We start from the raw sequence: 16,469 nt of genomic DNA, 5'->3' as shown, positions 1-16,469 counted from the left end.
GGGCCAAGTTCTTAGCAAAACTGTGATTTCCCAGTGTGAGGAAGATTCCAGACCCTTTCTTACACTCCTCATATTCTCAGAGACTCATCCAGAGAAGGAATCGGCTAGAAGACCCTATTAAGGCAAGGTTACCCAAACCACCCATGCTGTGTTAAAACTCCAGTTTTAATAAGGTACAAGGTATTCTTAAGTACCGTTGAGTCTGTTCCAACTCATAGAACCCCTGTATAGGATTTCTGAAGCTGTAAATGTTTGCAGGAGCAGAAAGCCTCATCTTTCTCCTGCACAGTGGATGGTGGTCTCAATTCACCGACCTTGTAGTTTGCAGTCCAGTGCTTATTCTACATAGCCACCGCACACACCACACGGTAGTAAGTTGTCTCAATTTTGTTTGCTACTGTACTGTATGCATGTATGCTTTTCCCAGGTTTTGGTTGACCCTGGGGTAAAAATCCAGGTTGTACAAATCAGAAATTCTCTTACCTGTTGACCCAGGAGAGAGTACAGTGTTGTAGAAAGATCTGGAGTTTGACAGTTATTGATTGCAATCATAAATGATTGGCTGTGTACCTCAGACAAGTTATCTGGCTTTTCAGAGCCTGGGCAGCATAGTGCCACAAAATGAATGGCAGCGTCTTTGTTCACAACCCTCTGAGGTAGCTCATCAACTGAACTCTCATTCTCTCAATTTTGAAATGTGACTTTCCAATGTAGATGACCATTCTGAATAGGAGAGCTATCCTGCCACCTCTCTTACCTTTCTACATGTTTTTCTTTCTGACTTTGTCGTTGTTAATGCCATTGAGTTGGTTCCAATTTATAGCGTTCTTATATAGAGTTTCCGAGGAGCAGCTAATGGGTTTGAACTGCCGACCTTGCAGTTAGCTGTCCAGTGCTTATTCTACAATGCCACACTAGGACTCCTCTTTCAGACATATTGTTGTTAAGTGCTGTTGAGTCGGTTTCGACTCATAGTGACCCTGTATAGGGTTTCTAAGGAACAGCTGGTGAGTTTGAACAGCCAACCTTGATTTATACTTATTACCTTATTATTTACACCTCTGAATATAATATCATCATAAAATTGAGACTGGCTGACTTGCACAAAGCTTTCCTATGAGATTCTACTTTAAATATGATAGCGGATTGATATGTAACTTTTAGTCATAAGACTACAATGCATGTTTGTCTAGAAAGACTATGTTTCTCATTGTAAGTTGAGAGTCTGGATTTCCCCATCAACATGTAACATGAAGGCTGCTGAGACTTTTCTACCTTGTTAAAATTAGCTCGGCTGTTTAAATAATTGTTTATATTCTCTTAGTGTTGGGGGAAATGTCTTTTATTAGCATTTGGTTTCCGTATAATAAAGCATAATTCTAGCAGAAATGTTTGAAAATGCAACACAGAATTTGACATTTTCCTCATGAATAGTGTAACTCAAACCTGTGTCTGAGATAAATATGGGTTCTTTGAAGTGGTGTGAAGATGATAAAATGTGATGTCATGATTTCTGGCAAGATGGTGGACTAGGCAGATGTACTACATGGACCCTCTACAACAAAGATATGAGAAACTAAACGTAACAGTTGTTAAGTACCGACGAGTCGGTTCTGACTCATAACGACTCTTTTTAGGGTTTCTAAGGAGCAGCTGGTGAATGTGAACTGCTGACCCTGCAGTGCATAGATGAAAATCCTGGAACCCTGAACTTCCGAGGGAAGGTTAGAGAAGTGGACTGAGTGTTTGCTGGGAGAAGCTGAGTAGGAACAATGACAGAGGGAGGCTGACTTGTAAACAGCAGGGCAGATATGGCTCAACTATATTGGGAGCAGCTTTCAGATTCGCATGATGGGAAAGGTACAATTCCTTCTTGTTCCCCATGCTCACCTGGTGACCAGAGGTGTGGTCACCTCCCACCCTTGTTCACTCCCCCAGCTCAGACCCTGATCTCCAGGAGATTGGTACCACATGGTCAGGAGCCATGTCACTGTGAGGAGGGACCAACTGTGCTGTTTTGGTGCAATGCTTTGGTGCCTGGATCCTGGCAGGCTCGGCTCCAGATCTACAAAACCTGCAGAGTCACTACAGTAGCAGTTAACCTGTCACCCTGCCCTTAGCTGCCTTGTGGGCCTAATGGACGCTGAAACCAGCTCCATCAAGGGCCTCCACAAATGACTTCCTGATTGAGTGCCCTAAACATAGGTAAGGAGACTGACAGGAACCCCATCTGCCCCACACCCATCTCTGGAGCTCCAGAGTTTTCTTCTCTCTAGGTCCACCAGTTACACTTCTGTTCGGGGGTTTGGTTTTTTACTTTTCTTGTTCCATTGTTTTTGTTTGTTCTTTCTCTTCTTCTTTCCAAACCCTTGAATTTAATCCTCTCTCTGTTATCCATTTTTTCTTGTTTCTTATTTCCCCTCCTGTTTTTTTCCTTTTGATCTTTCTTTACTATATGCCCTCTTTTCATCTTCCCTCGCCCTAGTTTTTCTAAGTGTTTTTTTTTTCTTTTATTTCCTCTTATTTTTCACTTCTATAGCTCCACTTTCCTGTCCCGCTTCTCTTTTTAAGTTATTTGTAAGTATTCTGTTTTGTTTAATTTCTTCCTCCTTTTATTTTTCCTGTTATAGCTCCATTTCCCTGTCTCGCTAATGTCTTTATAGTTATATTCTTTTTTATTTTCTGATTGCTGCCTGCTATTATGTCTTTTTTCTCTTTATTATTTTATCTTTCTACTTTTGTTTCCTTGTCATCTTTTGTTTTCTTGTGTGTGTGTGTGGGGGGGGAATGGGTTCTCTTTCTCATCCAACAGGAGACAGCAACCTTGCCCATACAGTCCAGCCACAACTGTACCCTCTGCACCTCCATCCACTGGACAAGAGCAAGTAACATCTCCTATACCACCTGATCAACAAAAGACAGCAGCCAACACCAGCCAAACCCATCCTAAGCTGAGGTGCATGAACGGCGAAGAAGAATGGTGTACATGCTTCCATTCTCTAACTATACCCACCAGAGACAGTTGGTGAGAGCCTGAAAACATATCAACATAAAATCATCAAATAAATACAACTACGACAACTCCACAAAGCCCCAGAAACGACAGACAATTTTAGCTCACATGAAGAAACAAAATAGAATGGCTCAAACACATGACCAAGATGCAGAGACAAAATAATGTTTCTGAGGAAGAAAAGGTAATGGAACTAACTCAAAAAGAATTTTTAAAAAATGACAATTCAGTGCTTTCAAAAAAATCAGTAGAAAAATTGAGGAAAGCAAGGAGAACACAGTAAAAACTTTAGAAGAATTCAGGAAAACAGTACAAGAACAAACAGACAAAATAAATGCAAATTTTGAAATAATACAAAACCTGCAATTAGAGATCCAGACGATTAACACTAAGATCTCAGAAATGGGCAGAGCAGCATATGTGAAGCAATGGAAGCCTGAATTAGGGAGCTTGAACATAAATCTCTCAGTATTAGTATTCTAGAAGAACAATCAGAAAAAAGAATGAAAAAATCCTAAGCGAGCCAAAGAGTTATGTGGGACACTATGAAGAGGAACTTATGGGTGACCGGAATGCCAGAACAGGAAGAGACAATAAAAAGCACAGAGAAAATTGTTGAAGAGTTTCCAGAAGAAAACTTCCCTAGACATCATGAAAGAAGAGAAGCATACAAGAAACTGAACGAACCCCAAACAACACAGATCCCAAAAGAAAACCACCAAGACGTAACATAATCAAACTCTCCAAATCCAAAGTAGATTTCAAGATAAAGCAGACTGTTTTAAATAGGGAAAAATATGTATAAATTACAGGGTAACTTCAGAGAAAATGAATACACCTGCACATCAAAATTTTAAAAAAGAGGAAAATCAGAAAGATTTAGTAAACATTAACACAACAGAATTTACCACAAACAAAATTAAGTCAGTGCAGAAAACTATATGGGAACAAAACACCCAGCAGCATCACAAAAAAACTCACAGTAAAAACAAAGCAAACAATTCATGCCTATCAATAATTACACTGAATGTAAATGGATGGAATGCACCAGTCAAGAGACAGACCAGAATGGATAAGAAAACAGAATTTTTCAATATGCTTTCTATCAAGAGACACAACAAAAAGATGGAGATATCCTAAAAGCCTGTCAACAGAAGAATAGTTAAACAAACTTTGGTACCGATATAGCATACATACATACACATGATAAAGAATAACGTAAATCTGCAAACCCTTCACAACATGGATGAACCTAGAGGACAATAAGATGAATGAAATTAGTGAATCACAATAGGTCAAATATTATAAGAGACCAATGCTGTAGAAAGTTAAAAAAAAAGGTGTTGATAGAAGAAACAATCTATGGTGGTTACAGGGTCGGGGGAAGGGTAGAGGAAAAATTATTCATGGACTAGAGGGTAGACAGATGTTAACATGATGACAGGGCGGCAGTATACAAGAGGGAAGTTAGCAGAGGGAAGATGAAGGTAGCAGGAAACACAGGAAGGAATGCAATGTTAAAGTGAATAGAGGTAAATGCTGTTAAACTGTTGATACCTGGAAGGGATTGCAATCATTGTATAATGAAGCAAAGTGTATGATTTGTTGAATGTAAAATTGATATGCTCTGTACACTTTCACTGAATTCACAATAAAAACTTAATGAAAATAAAAGTCCAAGACCTAAAAAAAAACAAACAAAAAACTGACGTCACATGTTTTGAACGAAAGCCACGCAGTGTGATGCGGGAGTGCCAATGATGGCCACTGGGTTGCCTGCCAGGTGGTCTTACATATTTGATTTGGTCAGTTCACTCTACTGGAGTCTGTGTAGCCAGGCTACAAGAGGCTCCTTTCATCCTTACCTCCTTGTATTCATGTATTTGTGAAGTCCCCTTCCACTCTAAATCAATAGATTCAGACCAATAGACCAATAGAATTATAGCAGAACTAATGGTGTGTGACTTTTGAGGCTAATCCGTATTGTGACTTTAGCCAAGATCTCTTGGCTTGCTTGCTCTCAGGGAGGCCAGCTGCCATATGGTGAGAATGCTCAAGAAACCCTGTGGAGAGATCCATGTGGTAAGAAATTGAGGAACCTAGCTAACAGCCAAGAGCAATTTGCCAGCCATGTGGTCAAACCTGGATAATTCACACTGCAACCTCATAAAAGCCTGGGCCACAACCACCAAGCAGAGCTGCTCCCAAATTCCTAGCACACAAAAACTTAACAGATAATAATTGATTATTGTTTAAAAAGTCACTACGCTTTGGGGGATTACTTGTTTACAGCAACAAATTTATAGGATCCATTTCTCAAGTGTAGACTCTCAACAGTTAAGCACAGAGCTCAACATATAAACCAGAATAGCAACTTAACTTGTTCTGTTGTACACAGGGTCCTATGAGTTGGAACCAACTGATGTTACTTAGATACAACAATAATATACTTTGAGAAACAGAAATATCAAGCTGATTGGAAAGCTAGGCCATTCTTTCCCAATAGACCATAATCAAGAGGAACAAAAGTTGCTTGTTGAGCACAGAACTAGACCAAGGAGTTAGTTAGTTGATGCACAAGAGAGCTGCCCCTGCCACAGAGCACTGGGCATATCTCCACTGACTCACAATGTCTGGCTCCTAAGGCTTCATTTTCCTGTCCTTTACACTGACCATGTCCTTCTACCATATAGTTTTTCTTCAAATAAATGATAATAAACCTGATTAGGTTTATTGTCAATTATTAGGTTTATTGGAGTCCTGGTGTGGTGCTGTGGGTTAATGCGCCAGACTGCAGAGCCATTTGAACTTGTGCAAGGTTGCTCCTCAGAAACCCTATACAGGGTTGCTATGGGTTGGAACCGACTCTATGGCACTTGACAACAACAACATTAGGTTTATTGTCAATTATAATAATATTCTAAAAGTGCCTCCCATTGAGTTAAGTATTCCTAAACTTTCTGGAGTCCCTGGTGGTACAAATAATTAAGTAATTGACTAGCAGAAAGGTTGGTGGTTCAAACCCACCCAGAGTCTCCCTGGAAGTAAGTCCTGGTGATCTGCTTCCAAAAGGTCACAGCCTTTAAAACTCTGAGGAGCAAACTTTCACATAAAACAAAAAACAAAAAACTGTGAGGAGCTGTTTCATTCTGCCCACGGGGGGGTCACCGCAAGTCAGAAGCGTTCAACTACAAACCTTTTTTATTCCCCCAAATAAAAACAGTTTTACCAAGAATTATAAAAAGCTGAAATCACCTGAAATGCCACCACCCTGAAAGGATCACTATGTCAATAACCATCTTTCTAAGATACCTTTATGCATACATTTACCACATGCATTTTTGTATTTATTTATATTTACATAGTTGGGATCCTACTCTACCTCCTACAAGGCATTGGTGATTTGGAGGTAGAGTTTTCACCTACCATGAGGGAAACCTGAGTTTGATGTCTGGCCAGCATACCTCACAAGCGGCACCCATCTCTCAGAGGAGGCTAATGTGTCACTGTGATACTGAACAGTTTCAGTGAAGCATCCAGAATAAGACAGAGATAAGAAAGAAAGGCCTGCTGACCTACTCACCAAATTTAGCCAACAAACCCCCATGGATCACAAGGGTCTGATCCACAACCAAGGATCTGGTAGCATTTTGGTCCATTTTGCATGGGGTCACCATTATTTGGGGACTGATTCAACAGTAGATAAAACCACCAACAACACTAACTAGTATTTCTTATTCCATAATACGTGAGTGAAAATGTGTCCAGAACCTTGTATCTTTATCAATTCCAATTAGTCCACTTTTGGTTGTTTAGTCATTTTTTTAACCAGTCTTTTATTATTGGACATTTAGGTAGTTTCCATTTTCTAAATACTATAAGCAAAGTTGCAATAAGCATGCTTTTACGTAACCACATCTTTGTCCACAGTGGTTCTCAATTCTGGCTGCATATTACAATCACCTAGAGAGCTTTGGACTACTAACCACAAGGTCAGCAGTTCAAACCCCCAAGCTAGTCCTCAGGAAAAAGATGAGACTTTCTGCTCCTATAAAGATTTACAGTCTTGGAAACCGTATCTATCCAGGGCCACTATGAGTTGGAAATCTGTTTGATGACAGTGGGTTTGGTTTTGGTTTGGAGAGCTTTGAATTAACACAGACACCCATACTCTACCCCATCAAATAAATCCAATAATCAGTGTGGTGCTTGAATGTTCGCATAGTTCTAAAGTGCAGTCAGGACTGAGAACTACTGCCTTGGAGTAAAGTCCTCTAAAACCTCGCTTTTCCGATTGTAATGTACATGGACCAGCAGCATCAGACTAGATCAAAGGATGACAGTCACCTAAGAGCTTTGTTAAATAACTAGCACATACAGGTGTGCTGTTAGGTGTTCCAACTCATAGCAACCCTGTACATAACAGAACAAAACACTTCTCAGTTCTGCGTCCTCCTCACAATTGTTATGAGTTAAGTATTCCCAAACTTTCTGGAGTCCCTGAATGATGAGCCTATTATTGTCACCACGCTGAATGCCTTCAGACCTGAGGGGCTCATCTTCCAGCACTATTCATAAGGTTTTCAGTGGCAAAACATTCAGAAACAGTCTGCCTCCCCTTCCTCCTACTCTGCCTTAAACTGGAAACTCCACTGGAACCATCCACCATGAGTGACCCTGGTGGTATTTAAAATACCAACGGCATAGTTTCCAGCATCACAGCAACGCATAAGCCACCGCAGTAAGACAACTGATAGACAAACAGTGACAGCACAAAATAGGTACTCCATCAATAATACCTATCACAACTATTATTGTTGTTAATATTGGCCAATATTACAGTCAACATCCAGATAGAAGCGTCTACTCTGCTGGCCTTGTAGACAGACTGTTATAATCCAGCTTGGTGGGAGTTGCTGCAGGATCTGTAGCCTGCATGAGTGCTAAAAAGGAATGCTCTAACCTACCTTAGCATTTCTCATGATATGCCTACTAGCAATTCTTGTATTTTTATAGATGTTGGTTTTATCTCACCGATTAGGAAGTTAATGTTTTGAAAGGAAGGGTTATGTATTAAAAATCTTTGAGCCCCTCAGAGTTCCTTACACATAGTAACTGTGAGAGCTCGAATGACTTGTTTTTCCAGGTCTTGAAAGTTTTCTACCTTTGACAGTGTATAGGCTTGCCACGTTTCCATCTCTCCTTTTAGTGAAAAATATTTGCGCTTTTCTTCTCTGACTGGTTTCTGCCTTACCTAGGTTCTGGTTTTCATAGGTCTTACTGTATTGTGTTTGTACACAATTTTATGTTTTCTGGTGGTCTTCCTTGGGTTACAATGGCAAGAAACCATTTCCTTGCTTTAAAATGCTCAAGTAAATTTGTACGGGGTAAAATTGTGAGAGTGAAGAACTACAAATAGGACCAGCCACAACAGAACAACTCAGTTTTCACTCAAAATAAGACCTATACTGCTTACTCACCAAGACAGAAGCAAACTTTGACTGGCTAGTATTGAGCAACAGCACACAGCTTCCAAGAAAAGGTTTATATCCATATGTAAAGACTCCAAACTGGAAGTAGATACTCATATAATCCTCCTAATATCCAGTCTTGGCACACATACGCATCTGTCCAGTGGTCTTACGAAACTAAATTGGAGAAAATGTTTGTGTTCTTTGTCGTACCAAATTTTTATTCTTCTAAGACATGATGGAATGTGTACAATCCAATATATACAGAAATGATGTTTGTATACATCTTGGAATTTTACTCCCATCTGTACTTTTATTATATAAACCAATTCTAACTGGGATGGGAAGATAAAAATCCCAGCCACTAAGAGGGGAAGTATTGGTGTTATAAAACATGGGCAACTGGTACTAGCTTGTACAATAGGTAGCAGCAGCCCAAATTAAAATTTTTGTCATCAGTATTTATTTAGTTGCTGATAAATTTTTAAAGTCTGCTCAGGTCACCTAGTTGTTAAATCTTTTTGGGTGGCATATCTTTCCCTTTCCTCTCAATAACTCAAACACAGAAACAGCATCATACACAGTGGAAACGTAACTGGTATTAAAAGTAAACATTTTATTATATAACAGAAGTTAAAGTTTTCTAAAATCTGTATCAACAAAAACTAAAGCCATTCTGGGCACAAGAGAAATTTCTACAATCAAGAAACTGTTGTCACTGTTCAAAAATATGACAAGACAAATGGTTAAATGCCCTGCAAACTGACAGGGCACCAAACTCTTCAACCTATTGTAGCAGCTGAACAAAGCATGAGTTCCTGAACTGTGGGCCTGGAAGGAACCGTACAGATGAGACAACAAGGAAGTTCATGACCCGGGCCCTGACACTCAGGCCAGGAGTCCATCTGTGATCCATCTCAGGTCAGTCTGACAAGTCGCTCTGATCCAGCACAATTATCCTGTGTACATGTTTTATAAAGAGCAAAAAAGGGAGTTCTGAGTTGGTATGCAAGTTTTTAAAATGATATAGCACCCTCTCTTTCTATTTCATTAAATTCAAAGAAAAAGGAAAGGATTTTGATTTTTATACATCAGGAGATTATAATCAACTAGTATATCAAAGTAACGTAAAACAATTACAAGGCAATTAATAGAAGAATTTTCTGTACTCTCTCTGCTAAAACTGTTCTTGCGCTGACTCTACTACTTAATCAGATAAGGTAACATTAATTTCACTTTACATTTTAATTAACCATAGACATTTAAAAATTTAAAACTGAGCAACCTTGCCCAAATTAAAATTTTTTCCATTAGTATTTATTTAGGTGCTGTTAGGTGTTTAAAGTCTGATCAAGTTGTCTATAAACAGTGAACTTCTGCCCTATAAACATCTAATATCTCATTTACCTGGATGGCTCAGACCAACCCAGTCGCTTCCAAAAACAGGGTTTTAGTTCATCTTGATGAAATATATGAAGAAGAAAAAATTAGATTACTTTCAAGATTAAAGAATGCCAGTATTCAGAAGTCCCATCAGTTTAGGGTAGACTGTATTACCCATGAGTGCTATTTTATGCTTCAGAGATAGAATCTTTTTGAAAACTCAGTTGATGGGTTTTTCCTTCCAAATCTTCTACAACTCCCTGCCATAGCAATGGACATGAATGACACGGATTCACCAAGTTCCTACATTATCTTCTCAGTGAACTCAAAACTGGCTAAAATGTTCATACACTGTGGGTCCTGTGCCAGTCTGGTTGAAAACAGAACATGTTCACAGATGGTTCAAATAAAGACCCCTTAATGAAGTGACTACTTACAGAGGTGTGTTGTTGTTAAGTGCCGTCGAGTCAGTTCCAACCCATAATGGCCCTGTATAGGGTTTCCGAGAAGCGGCTGGTGAAGCTTGAACCACCAATCTTGTGGTTCAAACTGACTTTGTGGCCCAGCACATTAATCCATGGTGCCACACCAGGACTCAAGTTAGGGTTAAAGGAGCAAACAGGGATGGCAAGGGACCCAGTGGCTAGCAGCAGCAGTAAGCCTATCACTTCTATGTCTGAAGGGATAAGGCAAGGAAACAGTTACCAGCATGGGCTGCCTTACAGAAGCTGTGTTTTGAAGGGAGGGAAACTGCTTCTATCAGAGACCAGGTGCTGAAATAGGGAGGAAGGAAGAGGAATACCCCACCTTCTCTCCTGTCCTCTGACCCCAGTGGCCAATAGGAAGCCAACTGGTCAAGAAACCCAGGCGACACAGAGAGGGTCTGCCTCCTGGGGCATAAAGCAGGGCAGGAAAGGGAGGAGAATGAGAGTGGACTAGTGAAGGGATGGAAAAGAATAACATGTGATCTGAAAGAGTTAAGGTCTCTAGTGTACTGAGTAAGAGGCACTTAATTACAGAAACATCAATGGCCTAAGCATGGCAACAATTGTGAGCTTGGCCCAGGACCAGGCAGTGTTTCATTCTGTTGTACACAGGGTCACTGTGAGTCGGCATCGACTCAATGGCACCTAACAACAACAACAACAACAAAAAATACAGAAAGGAGACATTTCTGAATGGCATAGCAGAAGCCTTAAAGTACTATCAAAATTGTTTTGAAATTAAGGTTAATTTCTAGCTGTCACAGTACTTGTATACCCCAATGATGTTACATAATACATTACTTACTATTGGAGTCTGCTGCCTTGGGGTGAGCTAAATTTAGATCTTTTTGAAGGTTTTAGACGATTAGAATCAAAACATCTTTCCAGACAACGTGCAAGATAATGATAATGAGTTGGACTGAAGACTAGCTTTAGAAATGGAACTGGAGGTTATTAATGTTTTGTGATGGCAATTAACAGAAAATCTGAACTATAGGGAAAAAGAAATAATCAAAGGTAGCTGGGCTATACTGATAGCATCTAGGAAACCTGTCAAGATAACCATGATGCTCACCAAAGTCTAAGTACTATATATCTACTACGTTATAAACAATTGTTCATTCATACCTTCTTCAGAGGTCCCTAAAAAGCTCTCTGATTTCCTTCTCTCTGGATTGATGCTTTCTTCGCCTTGTCTCTTCTTTTCATCAACTGCTTGATCCTTAGTATTAGTCTCCCTTCAATGACAATAATTTTGAATATCAAATCATGTGCACACTGGCCAGGGGATTGGCACTGCCTCATAAAAGTAGTTACTAGCATATTTGTTGTTGTTGTTGTTGGTTCTGACTCATAGTGATCCTGTATAGGGTTTCCAAGGAGCAGCTGGTGAGCTTAAACCGCCAACCTTGCGGTTCAAACCAACTTTGCAGTCCAGTGCATTAACTCACAGCGCCACACCAGGACTCCACTAACATATTAGGTAACGTTAATGGAGAGTTCTCTATGGGCCAGCCATTGGTTAGAGGACTTTTACGTATATTCACATTATTTAATCTTGTAACAGTCATATGAGATAGTTACCACTACCATCTCCATTACATGATGAAGAAACTGAGACACAGAGAAGTTAACTGTTAGGGCTGGGATCTGAACTCAGGAAGTCTGCTCTCAACCATTAGGGTATCTTGGCTCAAAGGAAAAATGCATTTTAGTTATGTTGTAATTGGAACCTTTTTTTTTTACAAACACCATTTATTTTATTGCCTTATCTTTATTTTCTGAAACCTCTGAGAGAATGATGTATGTAATAACTGAAGATCATATTTATAAAACGATTGAGCAAAAACTCTCTCCACTAGTCAGCTAACTATAAGCTCTTTAAGGTTGGTGGTTGTGTGCTGTAGACTTAGTCCTGACACCTATTGACTCTGTATCAGGTTTCCAAGGCAGTAAATCTTTTTATGGGAACAGAATGCCTCACCTTTCTCCTTTGGAGCAGCTTCAGGTTTGAACTGCTGGCCTTGAGGTTAGCAACCTAACGCATAACCATTACACTACAGGGCTCCTTTCCTTAAGGATCGAGACGTCTTTAATTCCTCTTTGCACTTCCAGCCCCCAGTTCAGCACTTGGCTCATGCTCAGTGCAAACAGATACTGGCTGAGCCAAGTCAATTCTGTCCAGGGACCACTATTCTGTTTTCATGTGATGGATATGTGAAACAAATTATTAAAATGAGAGAGAATAAACCCCGTGAGGATGGAAAGAAACTTCTTTCCTCATAATCTCCCATTCTTCTTAGAATCACAGTTCTAGAGATGGAAGAGGCCTACGGTGACTTTCTTCTACCTCCATCTCCATGCCAGAGACTAGAGGGCCATCAGGCCTCTGCTGGAGCAGCAGTGGGTGTTGTGAAAGCCTACAGGCTTCACTGTCAGACAGCAATGGCAATTAGGGAGTGTGATGTAGCAAATTATCTTATGTCTCCTCTAGTTATAGTCTGTAATTCCCACCAAACAACGTCTCTGTTCTGCTGGGTCTGGGTAAGAGGAGGTGGGAAAAGATACTGATAGGATGATGTAATTCAGCTGTGAATGTCAGCAGAGTAATTGTAAAAACTGGAAACTCTAGCTTGTATATAAAATGAACCATCTCAGAAGTAGGAGTGGGGTATCTCACTACCATTAAAAGAGAAGACCCAGGTGTGGAGACCGTCCTTTGGACTCTGAGATCCCTGCGCATTGAGCCTCTTCGACCTAGGGACAGAAAGCGATGACATAGGGGCAGCAGCAGCAGCAGAACCAAGAACCAGAACAACAGAGCACGAGACAGAGCAGTGGGCTTCCCAGCCCATGGAACAAGTGAAGGTGAGTATCTTTGGACAGGAAGCTTGCTTGTAGAGTGGGGTGCCCCCAGGATCCTAAGTGGGAGAACTAGATTTGCTGACCCACAGAGCTAGAGCCAAGTGCCTTCAGGCTGAGGTTCATGGTGGAGTGTGTGTCCCATGAGCATTTATCAGCAGCTGACTAGAACAACTGTGCCCTGACTATTTCTGACCCCAAATTATAAACTGGTGTGGTGCTGTGGGTTAATACCTTAAACTGCAAAGGTGGTTTAAAGCACAAGGTTGGTGGTTCAAGCTCACCAGCCACTCCTTGGAAACCCTATACAGGGTCACTACAGGTCGGAACTGACTCGACAGCACTTAACAACAACCACTTCCCTAATAAGCCCTATAACTTTTAGTATGGTGTCTGATTTCAGTGTGGCCATTGCAATGAATTATTGAACCTAGCTGTGTACGAGAGAGTTGGGGAAGGTGGAATGGGACCATATTTTTGCTGAAAGTCTACGCAGCTTCTGAATCAAAAGCATTTAGTCTGCAGCTTCTTATTGCTAACCGAATCTTTGGAGAAGTGAAGAGTAAACTGACTCTTCCCTTTACAATACAGTAGTTCAGATCTTTAAAGGCAGGTACCAAATTCTCTACTCCGTCTGTTGTTCTTCAGATGGAGCCTTCCTGGCTCCTTCTGCTGTCCTCAAAGGACATGGTTCCCAGACCTCCGACTATAGCCACCCACTTCTGTTTGTTGATGTCACTTTTAATATGGGACATCCAGAATGGTGTTCTTGAAGTCCTCTAAACATTTAGTATGAGATAATCCGGAAAATATCTGTTTATTCAGCATTCATGCTTTGCTGACCTTTTAGAAGGAACCCTGATGTAGTGGTTAAAGCGTTTAGCTGTCAACCAAAACATTGGTGTTAAAACCCACCAATTGTTCCACCAAAGAAAGATGTGGCAGTCTGCTCTGTAAAGCTTACAGGGAAGTTCTACTGTGTCCTCTAAGGCCGCTATGACTCAGAATGGATTCAACGGCAGTGAGTTTGGTTTGGGTATTTGAGCAAGTGCATCAAACTCAGGGACGCCCGAGTAAATGTCCTTGTATCTTCCAAAACACAGTTCTCAAATTCCTACCATGCTTCAAGATGCATGCCAAGTGCTGGGCATATAAAAACAAGGCGCATTTCCTGCTCTTGATGAAGTTATAGTGAGTAGCAGCTTCGCATAAACAAGTCCCCAATAAGGTCACGCCTCCCACATGCCATGCTTTTTGGATTTAAACGGTTACCTTCATCTTTTAGGGAAATCTAACGTTTCCACCTGTCAGGACCATCACACTAGATTCACTCCTAGATTTGTGTTATCTGAACATCTGACGAGCCTGCCTTTTCGGATTTAATTCAAATGACTGACGAAAATGTTGAAGGTGGCAGGGCCAAGGCACTGCAATCTTGGATGATTCTCTACACTGACATCAATCTGCTACTCAGTAGCGTGAGCACTGTGGGGGGTTGGAGGAAGAGGAGCAAGCACAAGAGTGCAGATAGAAAAGCTAACTTAAACCAGCACCAGCTACTCATCCTCCTAGGAGTCTAGACATTCAAAACAAAACAAAACAAGCCAGCCCTGCATCCTATGGAAGAAATAAAGGATTCCCTGCTGGGGAACAATAACCTTGCAGAGCCCTCTGGGTGGTCCTGGAGTCCCTTGCTCTCCTCTGGTGGCTGCAGCCATTTTTCCAAGTCCTCGTCCAGAGTAGAGTGAGCTCTGTCCAAAGGCAAGAGAAAAGAATTAAGATGAAAGTCATAGCCATTCTCCCTTGACAAAGACACTTAACTGAAGGTATTTGGGAAGATGGAAGGAAAGAAGTTACATCACAACTCACAGAAAAAGTTTCCTAAAACTTCTCCTTAAAAAACACCTTTTCCTTCCCTTTAGCCTCTTTGTTTTTGCCATCTCGCCACCTTCCCCTTAGATCACAGGTTCCTTTCCAACTCTACGTCCCAGACCTTTCTTTGCATCTCTCTCTTTTCCCTCCTTACATTATCCCTTGAAGAGTATGACAGGCTCTGGATTCATTACCCAAAAGTTATTCATAACACTCTTTTCCACTGCCTTCCTCTTCAGTGGCAGTTGAGAAACTAAGAACTTTAACTCTGGATAAAAAAAGGCAGTCAGTTAGCATATTCCCTTGCCTACAGCCAGGAGGTGACAAGCCAGAGGACAAAAGCCAACATGCTAGAGGTGGCAGAGCAGGAGGATCAAAAGAGCCAAAGTCCCCGGAAGCATCATTGAGCTGCCCAACAGCCAAGCCCCTGCCCACCTCTGGGCCTCTTGTTAGGTGAGACAACCTCAGTGAAGCACAGTGGTGAGGTTTTCTGTCATTTGCAGCTAAAAGCATTATGAATGGCTCTCCAAGGACCCACAGGGCCTTGGTTAGGGTGAGGTCAGTGGTGGAAAAGCAGGGTCAGATCTTGTCTTCTTTTAAACTTTAAATATTTTATTCATCATAGAATTTTTTTTTGTATTCATTATGATTTTTTAAAAATATTGAATTAAAATGTTATTTTAATTCAACAGATAAATAAGTATAATTATATAAATAAATCAATAGATAAATAAATATAAGTAATATATTAAATATTCTTTATCTTCTCACCCCAGCAAAAATGGCACCAATCAAAAAAACAGAAACCAATAAATGCTAGTGAGGTTGTGGAGGAGACTAGAATCCTGCTTCTCTGCTGGTGGGATTGTCAACCAGTTCAACCACTATGGAAAATGGTATGGTGCTTCCTCAAAAAACTAGAAATAGAAATACCTTATGATCCAGCAATCCTACTAAAGCTAGGGTCACAAACATATACATGCATACCTATTCACACTAGCAAATACATGGAAACAAACAAACTGTCCACGAACAGATGAATGGATAAACAAACTGTGGTGTATACACACAATGGAATACTCAGTAGCCATAAAGAATAATTCGTTCTTGAAATATAACATAGATTAATCTGGAAGACAGTATGCTGAGTGAAATAAATCACTCATGTAAGAACTAACACAGCATGATCTCACTGTTATAGAACAACAAGAGCCAACATATACACACAGAAAGTGACATTCTTTGGTGGTTATCAAGGATGGAGGGAGATGGAGGGGGAATGGCTTTCTAGATAGTAGACACTTTTAAGTTTTGGTGACAGATAACACAATACTGAATAAGGGTGAAGCCAACACAACTTGACCAAGGGAAAAGACAACACTA

General features: G+C 40.5%; 1 protein-coding gene across 1 annotated transcript in view; it reads right to left on the bottom strand.

Annotated features, from left to right (window-relative positions):
* Positions 1 to 9,406: 9,406 nt before the first annotated feature.
* Positions 9,407 to 16,469, bottom strand: part of TEX14 (testis expressed 14) — a 135,434-nt gene continuing 128,371 nt past the window's right edge. Inside the window, exons 28-31 of the mRNA XM_006833635.1 lie at positions 14,873 to 14,965; positions 11,481 to 11,590; positions 9,892 to 9,943; positions 9,407 to 9,443 (exon numbers count right to left, since the gene is read on the bottom strand). Of these exons, the coding sequence (XP_006833698.1) occupies positions 9,407 to 9,443; positions 9,892 to 9,943; positions 11,481 to 11,590; positions 14,873 to 14,965 (292 nt within the window). The remainder of the gene's footprint in view (positions 9,444 to 9,891; positions 9,944 to 11,480; positions 11,591 to 14,872; positions 14,966 to 16,469) is intronic.

Source organism: Chrysochloris asiatica, unplaced genomic scaffold, assembly GCF_000296735.1.
Source record: "Chrysochloris asiatica unplaced genomic scaffold, ChrAsi1.0 scaffold00007, whole genome shotgun sequence".
Taxonomy (NCBI): Eukaryota; Metazoa; Chordata; class Mammalia; order Afrosoricida; family Chrysochloridae; genus Chrysochloris; species Chrysochloris asiatica.
This window is presented reverse-complemented; position numbering and strand designations above follow the sequence as displayed.